We start from the raw sequence: 24,033 nt of genomic DNA, 5'->3' as shown, positions 1-24,033 counted from the left end.
CGGAAAGCCCATCAGTAATCTGGACTGTTTCCCCAACAACCTGACTCCGCTGCTCTCGGCCGCTCTCGGCTCTTTCCGTTCTCATCGGTATTCCTAAACTGTACGCGCGCTATCGATGATGAAAAGGCTCCAGCAGTGTTCGCGCGCCTCATAAAGAGAGAGAGAGAGAGAGAGAGAGAGACAAAGACAGAGAGAGAGAGAGAGAGAGAGAGAGAGAGAGAGAGAGAGAGCGACAGAGAGAGACACAGAGAGAGAGAGAGACACAGAGAGAGAGAGAGACACAGAGAGAGGGAGAGAGACAGAGAGACAGAGAGAGAGAGAGAGAGAGAGAGAGAGAGAGAGACAGAGAGAGAGAGAGAGAGACAGAGAGAGAGAGAGAGAGAGAAAGAGATACAGAGATCCGCAGAGCTGGAGCGATCTTCCCACGACCGAACCGCTTCGGGACCTGAGAACAGTGAATTAGACACGCAACCCTCCTGCTGTCCGGTAACCGGGTCGCCATGCCGACCGTCTGATTAGCCGTCTGTGTGTCTGTCCGGAGGAACTGGACCGTTGTTCGGCGGATGTATGTCGACGCCTCTCGGTATGAAATGTCTGAACTAACAACGATGAGGAGGAATCTGCTGCTCGTGTTTCTACTGACTGTTATCTGCTTGAGACGCGAGGCGCTCTGCGGTTCTCCCAGTGTTCAGATCGGTAGGTACATTCATATATATTACATCTGGGGGAAAAATGCTCATATAACATATATATATATATATATATTGCATTAGACAGTGGCCTATGTTCTCTCCGTGTACTGACGCGTAGTCTGTATATTAGCCTGCATAACACTGGAGCGGCGGTTTCATCTGCATTACACTGCATCTGAGATGGCGGGAGGGAGAAACGGGGGAGGAGGAAGAGAGGGAGAGGAGGGAGAGAGAGGAGGGGGAGAGAGAGAAGGGGGAGAAGGAGAGGGAAAGAGAGGAGGGAGAGAGAGGAGGGGGAGAGGAGGGAGAGAGGAGGGGGAGAGAGAGGAGGGGAGAAGGAAGAGAGGGAGAGAGGAGGGAGAGAGAGAAGGGGGATTAAGGAGAGAGTGAGTGATGGGGTATATGTGAGCTATTGAGAAGGCAGAAGGGGTTCCATGCCTTCTCTTTAAAACAGATTAAAGATGGTGTTATTAATGATCAGGTCTGCTTCCTGCTGCATTATCATGGACGACAGAGCTGGGTATCATACCAGGCCTTGATAAGGATTATTATTGGTATTATTATGATTATTATTATTATACAGTAACAGCAGTCGGGGATGCAAGGCCTGTTCCAGACAACCTCACAGTGACTTCTCATAGACTGATCGTTAAATAGGTCTGTTTCAGTTCAATATGTCGGTTTCAGTTCAATATATCTATTTCAATTAAATGTGTCTGACAGTTAAATGTGGATGGCTCTTTCAGTTCATTATGGATGGCTGTTTCAGTTAAATGTGGATGGCTCTTTCAGTTCATTATGGATGGCTGTTTCAGTTCAATGTGGATGGCTGTTTCAGTTCATTATGGATGGCTGTTTCAGTTCATTATGGATGGCTGTTTCAGTTCAATGTGGATGGCTGTTTCAGTTCATTATGGATGGCTGTTTCAGTTCAATGTGGATGGCTGTTTCAGTTCATTATGGATGGCCGTTTCAGTTCATTATGGATGGCTGTTTCAGTTCATTATGGATAGCTGTTTCAGTTCAATATGGATGGCTGTTTCAGTTCATTATGGATGGCTGTTTCAGTTCAATGTGGATGGCTGTTTCAGTTCAATATGGATAGCAGTTTCAGTAAAATGTTGCTGTTTCAGTTCCATATGGACGGCTGTTTCAGTTCAATGTGGATGGCTGTTTCAGTTCAATGTGGATGGCTGTTTCAGTTCAATGTGGATGGCTGTTTCAGTTCAATATGGATAGCCGTTTCAGTTCAATATGGATGGCTGTTTCAGTTCATTATGGATGGCTGTTTCAGTTCAATGTGGATGGCTGTTTCAGTTCAATGTGGATGGCTGTTTCAGTTCATCATGGATAGCTGTTTCAGCTCAATATGGATGGCTGTTTCAGTTCAATGTGGATGGCTGTTTCAGTTCAATATGGATGGCTGTTTCAGTTCATTATGGATGGCTGTTTCAGTTCAATGTGGATGGCTGTTTCAGTTCATTATGGATAGCTGTTTCAGTTCAATATGGATGGATGGTTCAGTTCATTATGCATGGAAGTTTCAGTTCCATTTGTATAGCTGTTTCAGTTCAATATGGATGGCAGTTTCAGTAAAATGTTGCTGTTTCAGTTCCATATGGACGGCTGTTTCAGTTCAATGTGGATGGCTGTTTCAGTTCAATGTGGATGGCTGTTTCAGTTCAATGTGGATGGCTGTTTCAGTTCAATATGGATAGCCGTTTCAGTTCAATATGGATGGCTGTTTCAGTTCAATATAGATGGTTGTTTCAGTTTGATATGGATGGATGTTTCAGTTCGATATGGATGGATGTTTCAGTTCAATATGGGTGGATGTTTCAGTTCGATATGGATAGCTGTTTCAATTCAATATGGCTGTTTGAGTTAGATATGGATGGCTGTTTCAGTTCAATATGGCTGTTTGAGTTAGATATGAATGGCTGTTTCAGTTCAACATGGCTGTTTGAGTTAGATATGGATGGCTGTTTCAGTTCAATATGAATGGCAGTTTCAGTTCAATATGGCTGTTTGAGTTAGATATGGATGGCTGTTTCAGTTCAATATGGCTGTTTGAGTTAGATATGGATATCTGTTTCAGTTCAATATGGCTGTTTGAGTTAGATATGGATGGCTGTTTCAGTTCAATATGGCTGTTTGAGTTAGATATGGATGGCTGTTTCAGTTCAATATGGCTGTTTGAGTTAGATATGGATGGCTGTTTCAGTTCAATATGGCTGTTTGAGTTAGATATGGATGGCTGTTTCAGTTCAATATGAATGGCAGTTTCAGTTCAATATGGCTGTTTGAGTTAGATATGGATGGCTGTTTCAGTTCAATATGGCTGTTTGAGTTAGATATGGATGGCTGTTTCAGTTCAATATGGCTGTTTGAGTTAGATGTGGATATCTGTTTCAGTTCAATATGGCTGTTTGAGTTAGATATGGATGGCTGTTTCAGTTCAATATGGCTGTTTGAGTTAGATATGAATGGCTGTTTCAGTTCAATATGGCTGTTTGAGTTAGATGTGGATGGCTGTTTCAGTTCAATATGGATATCTGTTCAATATGGATATCTGTTTCAGTTCAGTTGTCACAAGTGTAGAGAGGAGTCAGTCGCAGGTTTAGAACTACTGAATTTATTAAAGCACCATACAGTGGGGGAATAAAGTATTTGATCCCCTGCTGATTTTGTACGTTGCCCACTCACAAAGAAATGATCAGTCTATAATTTTAATGGTAGGTTTATTTGAACAGTGAGAGACAGAATAACAACAAAAAATCCAGAAAAACGCATGTCAAAAATGTTATAAATTAATTTGCATTTTAATGAGGGAAATAAGTATTTGACCCCTCTGCAAAACATGACTTAGTACTTGGTGGCAAAACTCTTGTTGGCAATCACAGAGGTCAGACGTTTCTTGTAGTTGGCTACCAGGTTTGCACACATCTCAGGAGGGATTTTGTCCCACTCCTCTTTGCAGATCTTCTCCAAGTCATTAAGGTTTCGAGGCTGACGTTTGGCAACTCGAACCTTCAGCTCCCTCCACAGATTTTCTATGGGATTAAGGTCTGGAGACTGGCTAGGCCACTCCAGGACCTTAATGTGCTTCTTCTTGAGCCACTCCTTTGTTGCCTTGGCCGTGTGTTTTGGGTCATTGTCATGCTGGAATACCCATCCACGACCCATTTTCAATGCCCTGGCTGAGGGAAGGAGGTTCTCACCCAAGATTTGACGGTACATGGCCCCGTCCATCGTCCCTTTGATGCGGTGAAGTTGTCCTGTCCCCTTAGCAGAAAAACACCCACAAAGCATAATGTTTCCACCTCCATGTTTGACGGTGGGGATGGTGTTCTTGGGGTCATAGGCAGCATTCCTCCTCCTCCAAACACGGCGAGTTGATTTGATGCCAAAGAGCTCCATTTTGGTCTCATCTGACCACAACACTTTCACCCAGTTGTCCTCTGAATCATTCAGATGTTCATTGGCAAACTTCAGATGGGCATATATATGTGCTTTCTTGAGCAGGGGGACCTTGCGGGCGCTGCAGGATTTCAGTCCTTCACGGCGTAGTGTGTTACCAATTGTTTTCTTGGTGACTATGGTCCCAGCTGCCTTGAGATCATTGACAAGATCCTCCCGTGTAGTTCTGGGCTGATTCCTCACCATTCTCATGATCATTGCAACTCCACGAGGTGAGATCTTGAGGCCGAGGGAGATTGACAGTCCTTTTGTGTTTCTTCCATTTGCAAATAATCACACCAACTGTTGTCACCTTCTCACCAAGCTGCTTGGCGATGGTCTTGTAGCCCATTCCAGCCTTGTGTAGGTCTACAATCTTGTCCCTGACATCCTTGGAGAGCTCTTTGGTCTTGGCCATGGTGGAGAGTTTGGAATCTGATTGATTGATTACTTCTGTGGACAGGTGTCTTTTATACAGGTAACAAACTGAGATTAGGAGCACTTTAAGAGTGCTCCTCTTTCTGATTTGAGAGGGGGTTAAATACTTATTTCCCTCATTAAAATGCAAATCAATGTAACATTTTTGACATGGGTTTTTCTGGATTTTTTTTGTTATTCTATCTCTCACTGTTCAAATAAACCTACCATTAAAATTATAGACTGATCATTTCTTTGTCAGAGGGAAAATGTACAAAATCAGCAGGGGATCAAAAACTTTTTTCCCTCACTGTATATAAAAGCGGGATGAAACCCAAAGTGCAAAATAATAAAGTACTCAGGAAATAGTAGGATAGATTCCTCTCAGGAAATCAAGCAACATTTACAATGACCGACAAAGACAAATGACAGAGGGAGTATATATATATATATATATATTGTTGCTTGTATATATACAGTGATTGAGTGGGGATTGGAACCAGGTGTGTGTAATGATGACGAGACAAGTCCGGGGTTGATGAGTGAAGGGCGTTTGCCAGCAGCAGGTTCGGCAGCAGCTTTTAAAAATTTGATTTAACCTTTATTTAACTAGCCAAGTCAGTTAAGAACAAATTCTTATTTACAATGTCGGCCTACACCGGCCAAACCGGGACGACACTGGGCCAATTGTGCGCCGCCTTATGGGACTCCCAATCGGTTGTGATACAGCCCGGCGACGCTGAATGCCTGAGATGGACAGGAGGGGGAGCCAAAGCGAAGGCTGGTGTGTCAGTACCCCATCCCGAGGCGCTGCTCCAGCAGCAGGGCACCGCCGACCTTGGGGACGACCCCGGAGATGCGGTGCAGGTCGATCTGGACGACACCTGTGGAAGTTCCGAATGAGAGAACGGTCCAGGACGTCTCACGCCGGAACCCAGCACTGCTGTTCAGGACTGTACCGGTTCAGTCGGCCAGGTACTGGAGAGACCGCCTACAATGTCATGAGTCCACCAGGCTGCGGACGGAGTACACCGGGGCCCCGTTGACGTCCAAGGGAGGGGAGGTGCATCGTGGGGTCCAACACTAGCCAAGGGACCAGCTGCCACCAGCCTGAGGAGAGATACATGAAATGAGGGTAAGATACGGTAATTGACAGGGAGCTGTAATCTGTACGTCACCTCATTGACTGTCCTCAGGACTTTAAACGGCCCCACAAACCTCAGCTTCCGGCAGGGCAGACGGAGGGGCAGGTCCTTCGTAGAAAGCCAGACCCTGTCACCGGGGTGAAAGACCGGGGTCACACTGCGGTGACGATGGGCCTGTGCCTTCTGCTGGAGGACGACGCACTGGAGACAGGTGTGCACTGTGTTCCATACCTCCTCGGTATGCCGGAACCAATCGTCCACAGCAGGAGCCTTGATCTGACTCCGGTGCCAGGGCCGGCTGATAGCCTAGAACACACTGAAAGGGTGTGAGGTTAGTGGAGGAGTGACGGAGGGAGTTTTGTGCATATTCTGCCCAAGGTAGCCCACAGGTACCTACCCAGTTCCTGATTTACCCTTTCCACCTTCCCATTTGATTGGGGATGGTACCTGGAGGTGAGGCTGACTGTGACCCCCAGTCGTTCCATGAAGGCCTTCCAGACACAGGAGGTGAACTGAGGACCACGGTCAGACACGATGTCCTCCAGGATCCCTAGTGCCGGAAGACATGAGAGAAGAGAGCCTCCATGTTCTGCATGGCCGTAGGGAGACCAGGCAGAGGAATCAAACAACAGGCTTTGGAAAACCGGTCCACAATGGCCAGGATGGTTGTGTGCCCCTCTGAGAGGGGAAGGTCTGTGACAAAGTCCACGGAGAGATGGGCCAAGGGGCTTTGTGGAACCGGCAGCGGGTGGAGTTTGCCATAGGGGAGGTGTCTCAGTGTCTTGCTCTGTGTCATATTCGTGTATGTAGGTGCGAGGGAAGTCAGGCGCCGGAGAAACCAAGTTGGTTAATATGGAGTATTTAATGAAAAACAAACTCCAAAACCAAAGTACAAAATAAAATGGGTAAAGGATACCCGTCGCACACCGATACACAAACCCACGTAACATAACATACAAACAATCACCGACAAGAACAGGAGGGGAAACAGAGAGTTAAATACACAAGCAATTAATGGGATTGGAACCAGGTGTGATGGAAGACAAGACAAAACCAATGGAAAATGAAAAACTGATCAATGATGGCTAGAAGACCGGTGACGTCGACCGCTGAGCACCACCCATGCAAGGAGGGGCATCGACTTCGGCAGAAGTCGTGACACTCTGTGCGCAGGTGGATCAGGAAGAGACGTAAACCCGGACATCCTGGGCAAAGGTGGGCCACCAGTACTTGGCGGAGAGACAGTTGTTAGTACGGGCTATACCCGGGTGCCCCGACACAGGTGCTGTGTGTGCCCAGGCGAGGAGACGGTCCCGCACATCAGAGGGCATGTAGGTACGCCTCCCGGGACAGTGGGCAGGTGAGGGCTCGACGGATGTCCGCGTCCGCATTCCACACGACAGGAGCCACAATGAAGGGCAGAGTGTCCACCTCCACGATGAAGGGCAGAGACGAGTCATGATGAGCCAGAACAGGTGCGTTTGTAAAACGTTCATTGAGCTTACGGAAGGCTTCGTTGGCCTCCTTAGTCCAGCGCAGCTGTCGAGGTCCTCCCTTCAGGAGGGAGGTGAGAGGGGCCACTACTGTGCTGAAACTCCTAATGAAGAGCCTGAAATAGTTGGCAAAACCTAGGAAGCGCAGCACCGCCTTTATGTTGGATGGAACAGGCCACGACCGTACTGCACTGACCCTCTGCTCTTCCATCTCCACTCCTGCGGTGGATATCCGCTAGCCCAGGAAGGAGACTGCCTGCTGGAAGAAAAGGCACTTCTCTGCCTTGGCGTACAGGTGATGCCCTATCAGCTTCTCCAAAACGGACCTGACATGAGAGACATGTTGCTCGCGTGTCGTGGAGAACACCAAGATGTCGTCTATGTACACCACTACACAGCGACACAACATGTCTCTAAACACCTCGTTAATGACGGATTGAAACACAGAGGGTGTATTTGTCAGGCCGTAGGGCATTACCCTGTATTCGTAGTGCTCGGTGCTGGTGCTGAAGGCGGTCTTCCATTCATCCCCCCTCTCTAATGCGCACCAGGTCGTAGGCACTACGTAAATACAATTTGGTAAAGTACTGAGCACCGTGCATCTGATCTATCACAGTGGATATGAGAGGCAGGGGATAACTGAATTTAACAGTTGCCTTATTCAGTGTCCGGTAATCAATACAGGGGCGCAGACCTCAATCCTTCTTTGCGAAAAAGATGCTGGAGGAGGCCGGTGAGGTGGACGGACGGAGGAATCCTTGGGCCAGCGCCTCCTGGACGTAGGCCACCATTGGGTTTGGTCTCTGCATGCGAGATAGAGTAGATGTGCCCCCGCGGGAGGGTAGAACCAGACAGTAGGTCGATAGTGCAGTCCCATAGGCGATGAGGGGGCAGGCACGTGGACAGGGGAATATTGGTTGTCACTTTCTCCCTTCCATGTTCTGTATCATGCACCCAGGACAATGCATCGGCCTTGACATTCTTAGATCCCGGCCTGTAGGAGAGGGTAAAGTCAAACCTGGCGAGTAAATGGGCCCTCTTGGCCTGACACGGGTTCAGCCTCTTCGCTGCTCGAATATACTTTAGGTACCCGTGGTCCATCTAAACAAGGAATGGGTGTTGAGCACCCTCCAGCCAGTGCCGCCATGTTTTTAGCGCCTTCTTGACGGCCAGCAACTCACGAGTCTTCAAAAAAAGCCACCTGTAGGTCCCGTTATTCCTCCGGGATAGGGACGTGGGTGGCCAGGTTCGGACTTTCCACAGAGGTGGCATCGGTAGACACAGAGAGACACCTCCCCTGACACTCCTGCAACCAACCCAACAACCTCTCTCTCCACGATATCCTGGGGTTATGCAACTGTAACCAGGGGGAAACCTGAAACTGCGGGGTGCGTTCATGGTGGTTTTGAGCAACTGTGATGGAAATGGGAATCGTGGTCTGGCACACCAGTCCTGTTCCTAGGGGACAGTTGTCTAGGGGATGGACTGGGATACGGGGTTGTAAAGGGATTAGAGGAATGCGTAATGATAGGGGGTTGCCACTGACTGGTCTAGGAAATTTCCTGCAGAACCTGAGTCCACTAGTCCACTAGTCCGGGAAGGTGACAGGAAGGAGGACTGGCTGGGTGGACAGAGAGGAGCAAGGCACGTCCACGCCTACCTGGGAAGGTGCAGGAGTGCCCCTCGGCCTGTTGCTTCCTCGCCTGGTTCTCCTACAGGGAAAGGTGTTCCAGGGGTGGTCTGACTCGCTGCGGTAGGAGCAGAGACCCTGTTGACGGCGGCGTTGACGTTCCTCGGGGGGGAAGGTGCTTCGTGCCCACCTCCATGGGCTCAGTCTCGCTGGAGGTTCCTGGAAGAGACCCGAACCCCCGGGATGGGCGACGACGGGCACGTAGGAGATTATCCAGGCGTATGGCCATGGCGATGAGCTGGTCCAGCATAAGGTCCAGCTCGGTCTGGACATCCGTCAGTAGCCCGCTGCGGAAAATTGTCAACAGGGCCTGGTCATTCCAGCCAGTGGACGCAGCCACCTTCTGGAAATCCAGAGTGTACTCAGATGCTGCCCTGGACCCCTTGTCGTAGACGGAGGAGATGCTCACCACCCTCTCGGGCCCTCTGTAGGGTGGTCAGAAACAGCACGGAAGAGTTGGGTGAAGTGTTCATTTGAGTTAGATATGGATGGCTGTTTCAGTTCAATATGGCTGTTTCAGTTAGATATGGATGGCTGTTTCAGTTCAATATGAATGGCTGTTTCAGTTCAATATGGCTGTTTGAGTTAGATGTGGATGGCTGTTTCAGTTCAATATGAATGGCAGTTTCAGTTCAATATGGATGGATGTGGAGCTATGTAGATGTTCAACCAGATAATCATACTCCCTGGTTGCATCTCCAGCCATCATCATGTCTTGAGTCTGAGACAGGTGATGGATAGGTACGTGTTTACATTCCACCATTTACAACCCATTTCCATCGTCATGTCTTTATTTTTATTTTTATTTCACCTTTATTTAACCAGGTAAGCTAGTTGGGAACAAGTTCTCATTTACAACTGCGACCTGGCCAAGATAAAGCAAAGCAGTTCGACACAAACAACAACACAGAGTTACACATGGAATAAACAAGCGTACAGTCAATAACACAATACAAAAAAAGAAAGTCTATATTCAGTGTGTGCAAATGGCATGAGGAGGTAAGGTAATAAATAGGCCATAGTAGCGAAGTAATTACAATTTAGCAAATTAACACTGGAGTGATAGATGAGCAGATGATGTGCAAGTAGAAATACTGGTGTGCAAAAGAGCAGAAAGTAAATAAAAACAATATGGGGATGAGGTAGGTAGATTGGGTGGGCTATTTACAGATGGCCTATGTACAGCTGCAGCGATCGGTTAGCTGCTCAGATAGCTGATGTTTAAAGTTAGTGAGGGAAATATAAGTCTCCAGCTTCAGCGATTTTTGCAATTCGTTCCAGTCATTGGCAGCAGAGAACTGGAAGGAAAGGCGGCCAAAGGAGGTGTTGGCTTTGGGGATGACCAGTGAGATATACCTGCTGGAGCGTGTGCTACGGGTGGGTGTTGTTATCGTGACCAGTGAGCTGAGATAAGGCGGAGCTTTACCTAGCATAGACTTATAGATGACCTGGAGCCAGTGGGTCTGGTGACGAATAGGTAGCGAGGGCCAGCCGACTAGAGCATACAGGTCGCAGTGGTGGGTGGTATATGGGGCTTTGGTGACAAAACGGACGGCACTGTGATAAACTGCATCCAATTTGTTGAGTAGAGTGTTGGAGGCTATTTTGTAAATTGACATCGCAGAAGTCGAGTATCGGTAAGATAGTCAGTTTTACGAGGGTATGTTTGGCGGCGTGTGTGAAGAAGGCTTTGTTGCGAAATAGGAAGCCGATTCTAGATTTAATTTTGGATTGGAGATGTTCAATATGAGTCTGGAAGGAGAGTTTAGAGTCTAACCAGACACCTAGATATTTGTAGTGATGGTGACGGATAGGTACATGTTTACATTCCACCATTTACAAACCCGTTTCCATTCACAACCAGACCACCCCAACATCAATATACTGGATGTGAAAACACTTTCTATGTTTTGCAGAACAAACAGCTGGAAGATAAATGTTCCCAATGACATCATCTGGTGGGTGCATCATGGGATTTTAACTCTGACCAGGCAAAGCTCACTTTACGTTGGATGGCTGTTTCAGTTCAGTATGGATCGCCATGGTAATATCTAGATGTTGATGCAGCTGAACATTCTCTCTGTTTAATACAGACAGAATCAGAGTGTTTCTATACAGTCTCTCTGTTTAATACAGACAGAATCAGAGTGTTTCTATACAGTCTCTCTGTTTAATACAGACAGAATCAGAGTGTTTCTATACAGTCTCTCTGTTTAATACAGACAGAATCAGAGTGTTTCTATACAGTCTCTCTGTTTAATACAGACAGAATCAGAGTGTTTCTAAACAGTCTCTCTGTTTAATACAGACAGAATCAGAGTGTTTCTATACAGTCTCTCTGTTTAATACAGACAGAATCAGAGTGTTTCTATACAGTCTCTCTGTTTAATACAGACAGAATCAGAGTGTTTCTAAACAGTCTCTCTGTTTAATACAGACAGAATCAGAGTGTTTCTAAACAGTCTCTCTGTTTAATACAGACAGAATCAGAGTGTTTCTATACAGTCTCTCTGTTTAATACAGACAGAATCAGAGTGTTTCTAAACCAAGCCATTCTGGGTAGACAACGTCAGGAAGTTAAACCACAGAACACAGGGAAACAACATACAGAGTGCTGCCAGACCAGCTAGATAACCAGCTAAACATTCTCCCAGAGTGCTGCCAGACCAGCTAGATAACCAGCTAAACATTCTCCCAGAGTGCTGCCGGACCAGCTAGATAACCAGATAAACATTCTCCCAGAGTGCTGCCAGACTAGCTAGATAACCAGCTAAACATTCTCCCAGAGTGCTGCCAGACTAGCTAGATAACCAGCTAAACATTCTCCCAGAGTACTGCCAGACTAGCTAGATAACCAGCTAAACATTCTCCCAGAGTGCTGCCAGACCAGCTAGATAACCAGATAAACATTCTCCCAGAGTGCTGCCAGACCAGCTAGACCAGCTAGATAACCAGATAAACATTCTCCCAGAGTACTGCCAGACCAGCTAGATAACCAGCTAAACATTCTCCCAGAGTACTGCCAGACCAGCTAGACCAGCTAGATAACCAGCTAAACATTCTCCCAGAGTACTGCCAGACCAGCTAGATAACCAGCTAAACATTCTCACAGAGTGCTGCCAGACCAGCTAGATAACCAGCTAAACATTCTCCCAGAGTACTGCCGGACCAGCTAGATATCCAGCTAAACATTCTCCCAGAGTGCTGCCAGACCAGCTAGACCAGCTAGATAACCAGCTAAACATTCTCCCAGAGTGCTGCCAGACCAGCTAGATAACCAGCTAAACATTCTCCCAGAGTACTGCCAGACCAGCTAGATAACCAGCTAAACATTCTCCCAGAGTGCTGCCAGACCAGCTAGATAACCAGATAAACATTCTCCCAGAGTGCTGCCGGACCAGCTAGATAACCAGATAAACATTCTCCCAGAGTGCTGCCAGACCAGCTAGATAACCAGATAAACATTCTCCCAGAGTGCTGCCGGACCAGCTAGATAACCAGATAAACATTCTCCCAGAGTGCTGCCAGACCAGCTAGATATCCAGCTAAACATTCTCCCAGAGTGCTGCCAGACCAGCTAGATAACCAGCTAAACATTCTCCCAGAGTGCTGCCAGACCAGCTAGACCAGCTAGATAACCAGATAAACATTCTCCCAGAGTGCTGCCAGACCAGCTAGATATCCAGCTAAACATTCTCCCAGAGTGCTGCCAGACCAGCTAGACCAGCTAGATAACCAGATAAACATTCTCCCAGAGTGCTGCCAGACCAGCTAGATAACCAGCTAAACATTCTCCCAGAGTGCTGCCAGACCAGCTAGATAACCAGCTAAACATTCTCCCAGAGTGCTGCCAGACCAGCTAGATAACCAGCTAAACATTCTCCCAGAGTACTGCCGGACCAGCTAGATAACCAGCTAAACATTCTCCCAGAGTGCTGCCAGACCAGCTAGATAACCAGCTAAACATTCTCCCAGAGTACTGCCGGACCAGCTAGATAACCAGATAAACATTCTCCCAGAGTACTGCCAGACCAGCTAGATAACCAGATAAACATTCTCCCAGAGTACTGCCAGACCAGCTAGATATCCAGCTAGATAACCAGCTAAACATTCTCCCAGAGTACTGCCAGACCAGCTAGACCAGCTAGATAACCAGCTAAACATTCTCCCAGAGTGCTGCCAGACCAGCTAGATATCCAGCTAAACATTCTCCCAGAGTGCTGCCAGACCAGCTAGATAACCAGCTAAACATTCTCCCAGAGTGCTGCCAGACCAGCTAGATAACCAGCTAAACATTCTCCCAGAGTGCTGCCAGACCAGCTAGATATCCAGATAAACATTCTCCCAGAGTGCTGCCAGACCAGCTAGATATCCAGATAAACATTCTCCCAGAGTGCTGCCAGACCAGCTAGATATCCAGATAAACATTCTCCCAGAGTACTGCCAGACCAGCTAGATATCCAGCTAGATAACCAGCTAAACATTCTCCCAGAGTACTGCCAGACCAGCTAGACCAGCTAGATAACCAGCTAAACATTCTCCCAGAGTGCTGCCAGACCAGCTAGATATCCAGCTAAACATTCTCCCAGAGTGCTGCCAGACCAGCTAGATAACCAGCTAAACATTCTCCCAGAGTGCTGCCAGACCAGCTAGATAACCAGCTAAACATTCTCCCAGAGTGCTGCCAGACCAGCTAGACCAGCTAGATAACCAGATAAACATTCTCCCAGAGTGCTGCCAGACTAGCTAGATAACCAGCTAAACATTCTCCCAGAGTGCTGCCGGACCAGCTAGATAACCAGCTAAACATTCTCCCAGAGTGCTGCCGGACCAGCTAGATAACCAGCTAAACATTCTCCCAGAGTACTGCCGGACCAGCTAGATATCCAGCTAAACATTCTCCCAGAGTGCTGCCAGACCAGCTAGACCAGCTAGATAACCAGCTAAACATTCTCCCAGAGTGCTGCCGGACCAGCTAGATAACCAGCTAAACATTCTCCCAGAGTACTGCCGGACCAGCTAGATATCCAGCTAAACATTCTCCCAGAGTGCTGCCAGACCAGCTAGATAACCAGATAAACATTCTCCCAGAGTGCTGCCAGACCAGCTAGATATCCAGATAAACATTCTCCCAGAGTACTGCCAGACCAGCTAGATAACCAGCTAAACATTCTCCCAGAGTGCTGCCGGACCAGCTAGACCAGCTAGATAACCAGCTAAACATTCTCCCAGAGTGCTGCCAGACCAGCTAGACCAGCTAGATAACCAGCTAAACATTCTCCCAGAGTGCTGCCGGACCAGCTAGATATCCAGCTAAACATTCTCCCAGAGTGCTGCCGGACCAGCTAGATAACCAGCTAAACATTCTCCTTGTGTGTGTGTGTGTGTGTGTGTGTGTGTGTGTGTGTCTGTGTGTGTGTGTGTGTGTGTGTGTGTGTGTGTGTGTGTGTGTGTGTGTGTGTGTGTGTGTGTGTGTGTGTGTGTGTGTGTGTGTGTGTGTGTGTGTGTGTGTGTGTGTAGGAGGGCTGTTCCCACGCGGTGCGGACCAGGAGTACAGTGCATTCCGGATCGGAATGGTCCAGTATGGAAGCCAGGACTTCCGCCTCACTCCTCACATAGACAACCTGGAGGTTGCCAACAGCTTCGCTGTCACCAACTGCTGTGAGTAACACACACACACACACACACACACACATACACACACACACACACACAGAGAGAGACACACATACACACACACACACACACACACACACAGACAGACAGACAGACAGACAGACAGACAGACAGACAGACAGACAGACAGACAGACAGACAGACAGACAGACAGACAGACAGACAGACAGACAGACAGACAGACAGACAGACAGACAGACAGACAGACAGACAGACAGACAGACAGACAGACAGACAGACACGGGGGAGTGGAGGGGTGAGTGAAGTGATGGAGGGGTGGAGAGATGAGGGTGCCCTGCTTGGGGCAGTCCGCTGCCTGTTTGTAGGACGGTAGTGGTTGGTCAGAAGAGAGAGCAGGTCCAGCCTCTCCTCTAAGTTCTCTCTCGTACTTCACACGCTGCTCTCACCTTACAGAGAACCAGCCAGGTCGTTCAAGATTGACGGTAGAAATTGGATGTCTAGCCATGTACTGAGGAGATGGGGGATCGCTTTTCAAAAACCTGTCACTAGGGGCAACAGTGAGCGCTATTACCATGAAGCATTCTGGGGTTTTATGGACTGGGTTGGTGGATGGATGTCCGTCAGCGGGGGCTCCTCAGAGGAGGAAGGGGGACGACCATCCGACTCAGTGAATTTCATTAAAAATAAAAATAGTGAAACATTACAAAAAAGTTATCCTTTTTAGATAAAACTATACTAAATATATTCACGTCACCAAATAATTGATTAAAACACACTGTTTTGCAACGAAGGTCTACAGTAGCCTCAACAGCACTCTGTAGGGTAGCACCGTGGTGTAGCCAGAGGACAGCTAGTGTCCATCCTCCTCTGGGTACATTGACTTCAATACAAAACCTAGGAGGCTCATGGTTTTCACTCACTTCCATAGACTTACACAGTAATTATGACAACTTTCAGAGGACGTCCTCCAACCTATCAGAGCTCTTGCAGCATGAACTGACATGTTGTCCACCCAATCAAAGGATCAGAGAATGAATCTAGTACTGAAAGCATCTCTCTAGCAAAGAGAGAGAAAGACAATAGTTGAACAGTTTTTTACACATTCATTTCTGCCTAAATTAAGGAGAAGCGAGAGAGAGAGAGGAGAGCTAGATATATTTTGTAGTATATACAGTTGAAGTCGGAAGTTTACATATACCTTTGCCAAAACTCAGTTTTTCACAATTCCTGATATTTAATCCTAGTAAAAATCCCCTGTCTTAGGTCAGTTAGGATCACCACTTTCTTTTAAGAATGTGAAATGTCAGAATAATAGTAGAGAGAATTATTTATTTTAACTTTTATTTCTTTCATCACATTCGTAGTGGGTCAGAAGTTTACATACACTCAATTAGGGTCAAACATTTCAGGTAGCCTTCCACAAGCTTCCCACAAGAAGTTGGGTGAAATTTGGCCCATTTCTCCTGACAGAGCTGGTGTAACTGAGTCAGGTTTGTAGGCCTCCTTGCTCGCACACACACACCGCTTCTTCCTTGCTGAGCGGCCTTTCAGGTTATGTCGATATAGGACTCGTTTTACTGTGGATATTGATACTTTTGTACCTGTTTCCTCCAGCATCTTCACAAGGTCCTTTGCTGTTGTTCTGGGATTGATTTGCACTTTTCGCACCAAAGTACGTTCATCTCTAGGAGACAGAACGCGTCTCCTTCCTGAGCGGTATGACGGCTGCGTGGTCCCATGGTGTTTATACTTGTGTACTATTGTTTGTACAGATGAACGTGGTACCTTCAGGCGTTTGGAAATTGCTCCCAAGGATGAACCAGACTTGTGGAGGTCTACAATTTTTCTTTATGAGGTCTTGGCTGATTTCTTTAGATTTTCCCATGATGTCAAGCAAAGAGGCACTGAGTTTGAAGGTAGGCCTTGAAATACACTGACAGGTACACCTCCAATTGACCTGGGGCGGCAGGTAGCCTAGTTGTTAGAGTGTTGGGCCAGTAACAAAAAAAAAGTTTGCTAGATCGCATCTCCCGAGCTGACAAGGTAAAAATCTCTCGTTCTGCCCCTGAACAATGCAGTTAACCCACTTTTCCTAGGCCATCATTATAAATAAGAATTTGTTCATAACTGACTTGCCTCGTTAAATAAAGGTTAAATAAAATACTAAGAAGAGACTTGCTTGGACCAAGAAACACGAGCGATGTTCGTCTTGTTTTTCAAGTCAACCAGCATTTTGTCTCGGCTTCTGTTTTTCCAAGTCTTTCTTTTTCGCCCTCCTGGTTTTGACCCTTGTCTGTCCTGACTCTGAGCCCACCTGCCTGACCACTCTGCCTGCCCCTGACACTGAGCCTGCCTGCCGTCCTGTACGTTTGCCTCGACTCTGGATTATCGATCCCTGCCTGCCTTGACATGTCGTTTGCCTGCCCCTGTTGCTGTAATAAACTTGGTTACTTCAACACAGTCCGCATTTGGGTCTTACCTGGAAACCTGATAGCAACAAGTAATCAGCATATGTGGGAACTCCTTCAAGACTGCTGGAAAAGCATTCCAGGTGAAGCTGGTTGAGAGAATGCGAAGAGTGTACAAAGCTGTCATCAAGGCAAAGGGTGGCTACTTTGAAGAATCTCAAATATAAAATATATTTAGATTTTTTTAACACTTTTTGGTTACCACATGATTCCATATGTGTTATTTTATAGTTTTGATGTCTTCACTATTATTCTACAATGTAGAAAATAGTAAAAGTAAAGAAAAACCCTGGAATGAGTAGGTGTGTCCAAACTTTTGACTGGTACTGTGTGTGTATATATATATATATATATATATATATATATATATATATATATATATATATATATATATATATATATATATATACACACAGTATATATACACAGTATATATATACAGTATATATATATATATATATATATACAGTACCAGTTATATATATTATGTTTATATATATATACATATATATGAACATAATATGCTGCCCTCAACCCTGCTCCTTAGAGGCTGCTGCCCTCAACCCTGCACCTTAGAGGCTGCTGCCCTCAACCCTGCTCCTTAGAGGCTGCTGCCCTCAACCCTGCACCTTAGAGGCTGCTGCCCTCAACCCTGCTCCTTAGAGGCTGCTGCCCTCAACCCTGCTCCTTAGAGGCTGCTGCCCTCAACCCTGCTCCTTAGAGGCTGCTGCCCTCAACCCTGCACCTTAGAGGCTGCTGCCCTCAACCCTGCACCTTAGAGGCTGCTGCCCTCAACCCTGCACCTTAGAGGCTGCTGCCCTCAACCCTGCACCTTAGAGGCTGCTGCCCTCAACCCTGCACCTTAGAGGCTGCTGCCCTCAACCCTGCACCTTAGAGGCTGCTGCCCTCAACCCTGCACCTTAGAGGCTGCTGCCCTCAACCCTGCACCTTAGAGGCTGCTGCCCTCAACCCTGCACCTTAGAGGCTGCTGCCCTCAACCCTGCTCCTTAGAGGCTGCTGCCCTCAACCCTGCACCTTAGAGGCTGCTGCCCTCAACCCTGCACCTTAGAGGCTGCTGCCCTCAACCCTGCACCTTAGAGGCTGCTGCCCTCAACCCTGCACCTTAGAGGCTGCTGCCCTGTGTACATTGATATGGAATCACTGGTCACTTTAATGTTTACATGCTGCTTTACTCTGACGTTGCTTGTCCTAATGTTTATATATTTCTTAATTCCATTATTTTACTTTTAGATGTGTGAATTGTTAGATATTACTGCACTGTTGGAGCTGGAAACACAAGCATTTAGTTAGATATTACTGTTGGAGCTGGGAACACAAGCATTTAGTCAGATACTAGTGTTGGAGCTGGGAACACAAGCATTTAGTTAGATATTACTGCACTGTTGGAGCTAAAAACACAAGCATTTAGTTAGATATTACTGTTGGAGCTGGGAACACAAGCATTTAGTTAGATATTACTGCACTGTTGGAGCTGGGAACACAAGCATTTAGTTAGATATTACTGTTGGAGCTAGAAACACAAGCATTTAGTTAGATATTACTGTTGGAGCTGGGAACACAAGCATTTAGTTAGATATTACTGCACTGTTGGAGCTGGGAACACAAGCATTTAGTTAGATATTACTGTTGGAGCTAGAAACACAAGCATTTAGTTAGATATTACTGCACTGTTGGAGCTAGGAACACAAGCATTTAGTTAGATATTACTGCACTGTTGGAGCTGGGAACACAAGCATTTAGTTAGATATTACTGTTGGAGCTGGGAACACAAGCATTTAGTTAGATATTACTGTTGGAGCTGGGAACACAAGCATTTAGTTAGATGTTACTGTTGGAGCTAGGAACACAAGCATTTAGTTAGATATTACTGTTGGAGCTGGGAACACAAGCATTTAGTTAGATATTACTGTTGGAGCTAGGAACACAAGCATTTAGTTAGATATTACTGCACTGTTGGAGCTGGAAACACAAGCATTTAGTTAGATATTACTGTTGGAGCTGGGAACACAAGCATTTAGTTAGATACTACTGTTGGAGCTAGAAACACAAGCATTTAGTTAGATATTACTAATACTTTTAGATGGGTGTATTGTTATGAATTGTTAGATATTACTGCACTGTTGGAGCTGGGAACACAAGCATTTCGCTAAACCCACAATAACATCTGCTAGATATGTGTATGTGACCAATAAAATTAGATTTCATTTGTCAGTCACCTTGATTTCTTTCATTAATCTCGACCTGTTGCACCTACTTTGTAAAATTCCTAGGTAGTAGCAACCTCTTGATCGGTACAGGGAACATTCTAGTATTATGTAGAAGCCTAAACCCATCACTGTTACATTGAACTGGGAGAATGACAGTATCCTAAACCCATCACTGTTACATTGAACTGGGTGAAGGACAGTATCCTAAACCCATCACTGTTACATTGAACTGGGAGAATGACCAGTATCCTAAACCCATCACTGTTACATTGAACTGGGTGAAGGACAGTATCCTAAACCCATCACTGTTACATTGAACTGGGAGAATGACAGTATCCTAAACCCATCACTGTTACATTGAACTGGGTGAAGGACCAGTATCCTAAACCCATCGCTGTTACATTGAACTGGGTGAAGGACAGTATCCTAAACCCATCACTGTTACATTGAACTGGGTGAATGACAGTATCCTAAACCCATCACTGTTACATTGAACTGGGTGAATGACAGTATCCTAAACCCATCACTGTTACATTGAACTGGGTGAAGGACAGTATCCTAAACCCATCACTGTTACATTGAACTGGGTGAAGGACAGTATCCTAAACCCATCACTGTTACATTGAACTGGGTGAAGGACAGTATCCTAAACCCATCACTGTTACATTGAACTGGGAGAATGACAGTATCCTAAACCCATCGCTGTTACATTGAACTGGGTGAATGACAGTATCCTAAACCCATCACTGTTACATTGAACTGGGAGAATGACCAGTATCCTAAACCCATCACTGTTACATTGAACTGGGTGAAGGACAGTATCCTAAACCCATCACTGTTACATTGAACTGGGAGAATGACAGTATCCTAAACCCATCACTGTTACATTGAACTGGGTGAAGGACAGTATCCTAAACCCATCACTGTTACATTGAACTGGGTGAATGACCAGTATCCCAAACCCATCACTGTTACATTGAACTGGGTGAAGGACAGTATCCTAAACCCATCACTGTTACATTGAACTGGGAGAATGACAGTATCCTAAACCCATCACTGTTACATTGAACTGGGTGAATATGAATGACAGTATCCTAAACCCATCACTGTTACATTGAACTGGGTGAAGGACCAGTATCCTAAACCCATCACTGTTACATTGAACTGGGTGAATGACAGTATCCTAAACCCATCACTGTTACATTGAACTGGGTGAATATGAATGACAGTATCCTAAACCCATCACTGTTACATTGAACTGGGTGAAGGACCAGTATCCTAAACCCATCGCTGTTACATTGAACTGGATGAATGACAGTATCCTAAACCCATCACTGTTACATTGAACTGGGTGAAGGACAGTATCCTAAACCCATCGCTGTTACATTGAACTGGATGAATGACAGTATCCTAAACCCATCACTGTTACATTGAACTGGGTGAATGACAGTATCCTAAACCCATCACTGTTACATTGAACTGGGTGAATGACAGTATCCTAAACCCATCACTGTTACATTGAACTGGGTGAATGACAGTATCCTAAACCCATCACTGTTACATTGAACTGGGTGAATGACAATATCCTAAACCCATCACTGTTACATTGAACTGGGTGAATGACAGTATCCTAAACCCATCACTGTTACATTGAACTGGGAGAATATGAATGACAGTATCCTAAACCCATCACTGTTACATTGAACTGGGTGAATATGAAGGACATTATCCTAAACCCATCACTGTTACATTGAACTGGGTGAAGGACAGTATCCTAAACCCATCACTGTTACATTGAACTGGGAGAATATGAATGACAGTATCCTAAACCCATCACTGTTACATTGAACTGGATGAATGACAGTATCCTAAACCCATCACTGTTACATTGAACTGGGTGAATGACAGTATCCTAAACCCATCACTGTTACATTGAACTGGGTGAATGACAGTATCCTAAACCCATCACTGTTACATTGAACTGGGTGAAGGACCAGTATCCTAAACCCATCACTGTTACATTGAACTGGGTGAATGACAGTATCCTAAACCCATCACTGTTACATTGAACTGGGAGAATGACAGTATCCTAAACCCATCACTGTTACATTGAACTGGGTGAAGGACCAGTATCCTAAACCCATCACTGTTACATTGAACTGGGAGAAGGACCAGTATCCTAAACCCATCACTGTTACATTGAACTGGGAGAATATGAATGACAGTCATCCAATATGATGTAATAGAAATAAGGCCGTAAAAAAAACGATCATCCTCCCTCATGTTAAACGGCACCGACCTCCATTACTCTGGATCAGAAGGTTGTGTGTTTGATCCCAGTCGTAGCCCTAAAACCTCCACTGATGTCCATTACTCTGGACCGGAAGGTTGTGTGTTCGATCCCAGTCATAGCCCTAAAACCTCCACTGATGTCCATTACTCTGGATCAGAAGGTTGTGTGTTCGATCCCAGTCGTAGCCCTAAAACCTCCACTGATGTCCATTACTCTGGATCAGAAGGTTGTGTGTTCGATCCCAGTCGTAGCCCTAAAACCTCCACTGATGTCCATTACTCTGGATCAGAAGGTTATGTGTTCGATCCCAGTCGTAGCCCTAAAACCTCCACTGATGTCCATTACTCTGGATCAGAAGGTTATGTGTTCGATCCCAGTCGTAGCCCTAAAACCTCCACTGATGTCCATTACTCTGGACCAGAAGGTTGTGTGTTCGATCCCAGTCGTAGCCCTAAAACCTCCACTGATGTCCATTACTCTGGATCATCTGCATATAAATGGATGAGAGAGCTTCCTACTGCCTGAGCAATGTTGTTGATGTAAATTGAGAAGAGCGTGGGGCCTAGGATCTATACTCCTTAGAATGGAATGGTCTACCGTTTCAATAGCTTTGGCAAAGTCAATGCAAATAGCAGCACAGCATTGCTTAGATTCTTAGAATCAAGGGCAAGTGTGACATCATAGAGGACCTATAAGGTTGCAGTGACACATCCATAACCTGAGCTGAAACCAGATTGCAGACCAGAGAGACACTATAGACATCAAGAAAGCCAGTCAGTTGATTATTGACACGTTTTTCCAACACTTGTGATAAACAGGACAAAAATAGAAATAGGCCTATAACAGTTAGGATCAGCTTGATCTCCCCCCTTTAAATAAAGGATGAACCGTGGCTGCCTTCCAAGCAATGGGAACCTCCCCAGAGAGGAGAGACAGGTTAAAAAGGTCAGAGATAGGCTTGGCGATGATAGGGGCAGCAACCTTAAACTTTACCCCAAAAAATAATCTGGTTCAGATGGTTTAGACCCAAAGTTTCTCCCTGCAGGCAGTCACCTCGGACTCAGTGACCGCCTGCAGGGAGAAACTTTGTAGCGGGGCAGGGGAAAAAGAGGGAGGAGCATCGGGGATAGTCACATTGGAAGGGAGATGAGGAACTGTTGGACGGTCAAGGAGGCGTGGCTGAGTCAAATAGGAATCCTGACTTAATGAAGTGGTGATTAAAGAGCTCAGCCATGTGCTTCTTGTCAGTAACAACCACGTCATCAACATTAAGGGACATGGGCAGCTGTGAGGAGGAGGGTTTATTCTCCAGGTCTTTAACCGTTTTCCAGAACTTCTTGGGGTTAGACCCACAGAGAGAGATCTGCTCCTTAAAGTAACTAGCTTTGGCCTTCCAGATAGCCTGAGAGCATTTATTTCTAGTTTGTCTGAACGAGAGCCAGTCAGCCTGAGTATGTGTGTGCCGAGCGATTTGCCAAATGGGATTCTTGAGGTGGAGTAACTCCGCCAGATCACGGTCGAACCAGGTGCCGAACCTGCTTTTAATACTGAACATATCAAAAATAAGGTCCAAGCGTCTTCGACAGTCAAGCTGATTCTATACCAATTTACAGACGCCAGGTCATGAAGGAAGGCTTGCTCATTAACATTTTATAGCAAGTGTCTATGACCAGTCAGGACTCTACTGTGTTTTATATTGCTCTGTACTCTACTTTGCGCTCTGCTCTACTCTAATCTACTCTACTCTACTCTGTGTTCTGCTCTAATCTACTCTACTCAGCTCTGTGCTCTACTCTGTTTTACTCTACACTCTGCTCTTCTCTGGGATCTACCCTGCTGTATTGTAGTCTGCTCTGCTCTATTCTACTCAGCTCTGCTCTACTCTCTGTTTTACTCTGATCTGCTCTGTACTACACTCTGCACTACTCTACGCTGTACTCTGCTCTACTCTGCTCTACTCTGTTCTACTCTTCTCTGTTTTATTTTGCTCTGTGCTATACTCTGCTCTAAACTACTCAGCTCTGTGCTCTACTCTGCTGTACTCTACTCTGCTCTAAACTACTCTGCTCTGTGCTCTACTCTGCTGTACTCTAATATACTCTCCTCTACTAATATACTCTCCTCTACTAATATACTCTCCTCTACTAATATACTCTCCTCTACTAATATACTCTCCTCTACTAATATACTCTCCTCTACTAATATACTCTCCTCTACTAATATACTCTCCACTACTAATATACTCTCCTCTACTAATATACTCTCCTCTACTAATATACTCTCCTCTACTAATATACTCTCCTCTACTAATATACTCTCCTCTACTAATATACTCTCCTCTACTCGTCTACTTGACTATACTCTGTGTGCTAATTCACTCTGCTCTGTACTCCACTCTGCTATACTCTGCACTGCTCTAATCTACTCTGCTCTATTCTGCTCTAATCTACTCTAATCTACTCTGCTATACTCTGCACTGCTCTAATCTACTCTGCTCTATTCTACACTGCT

At 45.9% G+C, this 24,033-nt stretch overlaps 1 protein-coding gene across 3 annotated transcripts in view; it reads left to right on the top strand.

Moving 5' to 3' along the window:
- The first annotated feature begins 332 nt into the window (after positions 1–332).
- Positions 333–24,033, top strand: part of LOC106596081 (glutamate receptor 2) — a 108,164-nt gene continuing 84,463 nt past the window's right edge. For all 3 annotated transcript variants that reach the window (XM_045712404.1, XM_045712405.1, XM_045712406.1), the window contains exons 1-2: positions 333–696; positions 14,417–14,557. In XM_045712404.1, the coding sequence (XP_045568360.1) occupies positions 564–696; positions 14,417–14,557 (274 nt within the window). In that variant the 5' untranslated portion in view covers positions 333–563. The remainder of the gene's footprint in view (positions 697–14,416; positions 14,558–24,033) is intronic.

This window comes from Salmo salar, unplaced genomic scaffold (genome assembly GCF_905237065.1).
Source record: "Salmo salar unplaced genomic scaffold, Ssal_v3.1, whole genome shotgun sequence".
In the NCBI taxonomy this organism is placed as follows: Eukaryota; Metazoa; Chordata; class Actinopteri; order Salmoniformes; family Salmonidae; genus Salmo; species Salmo salar.
Note: the sequence above shows the minus strand (reverse complement) of the source record. Positions and strands in the feature narration are given on the sequence as shown.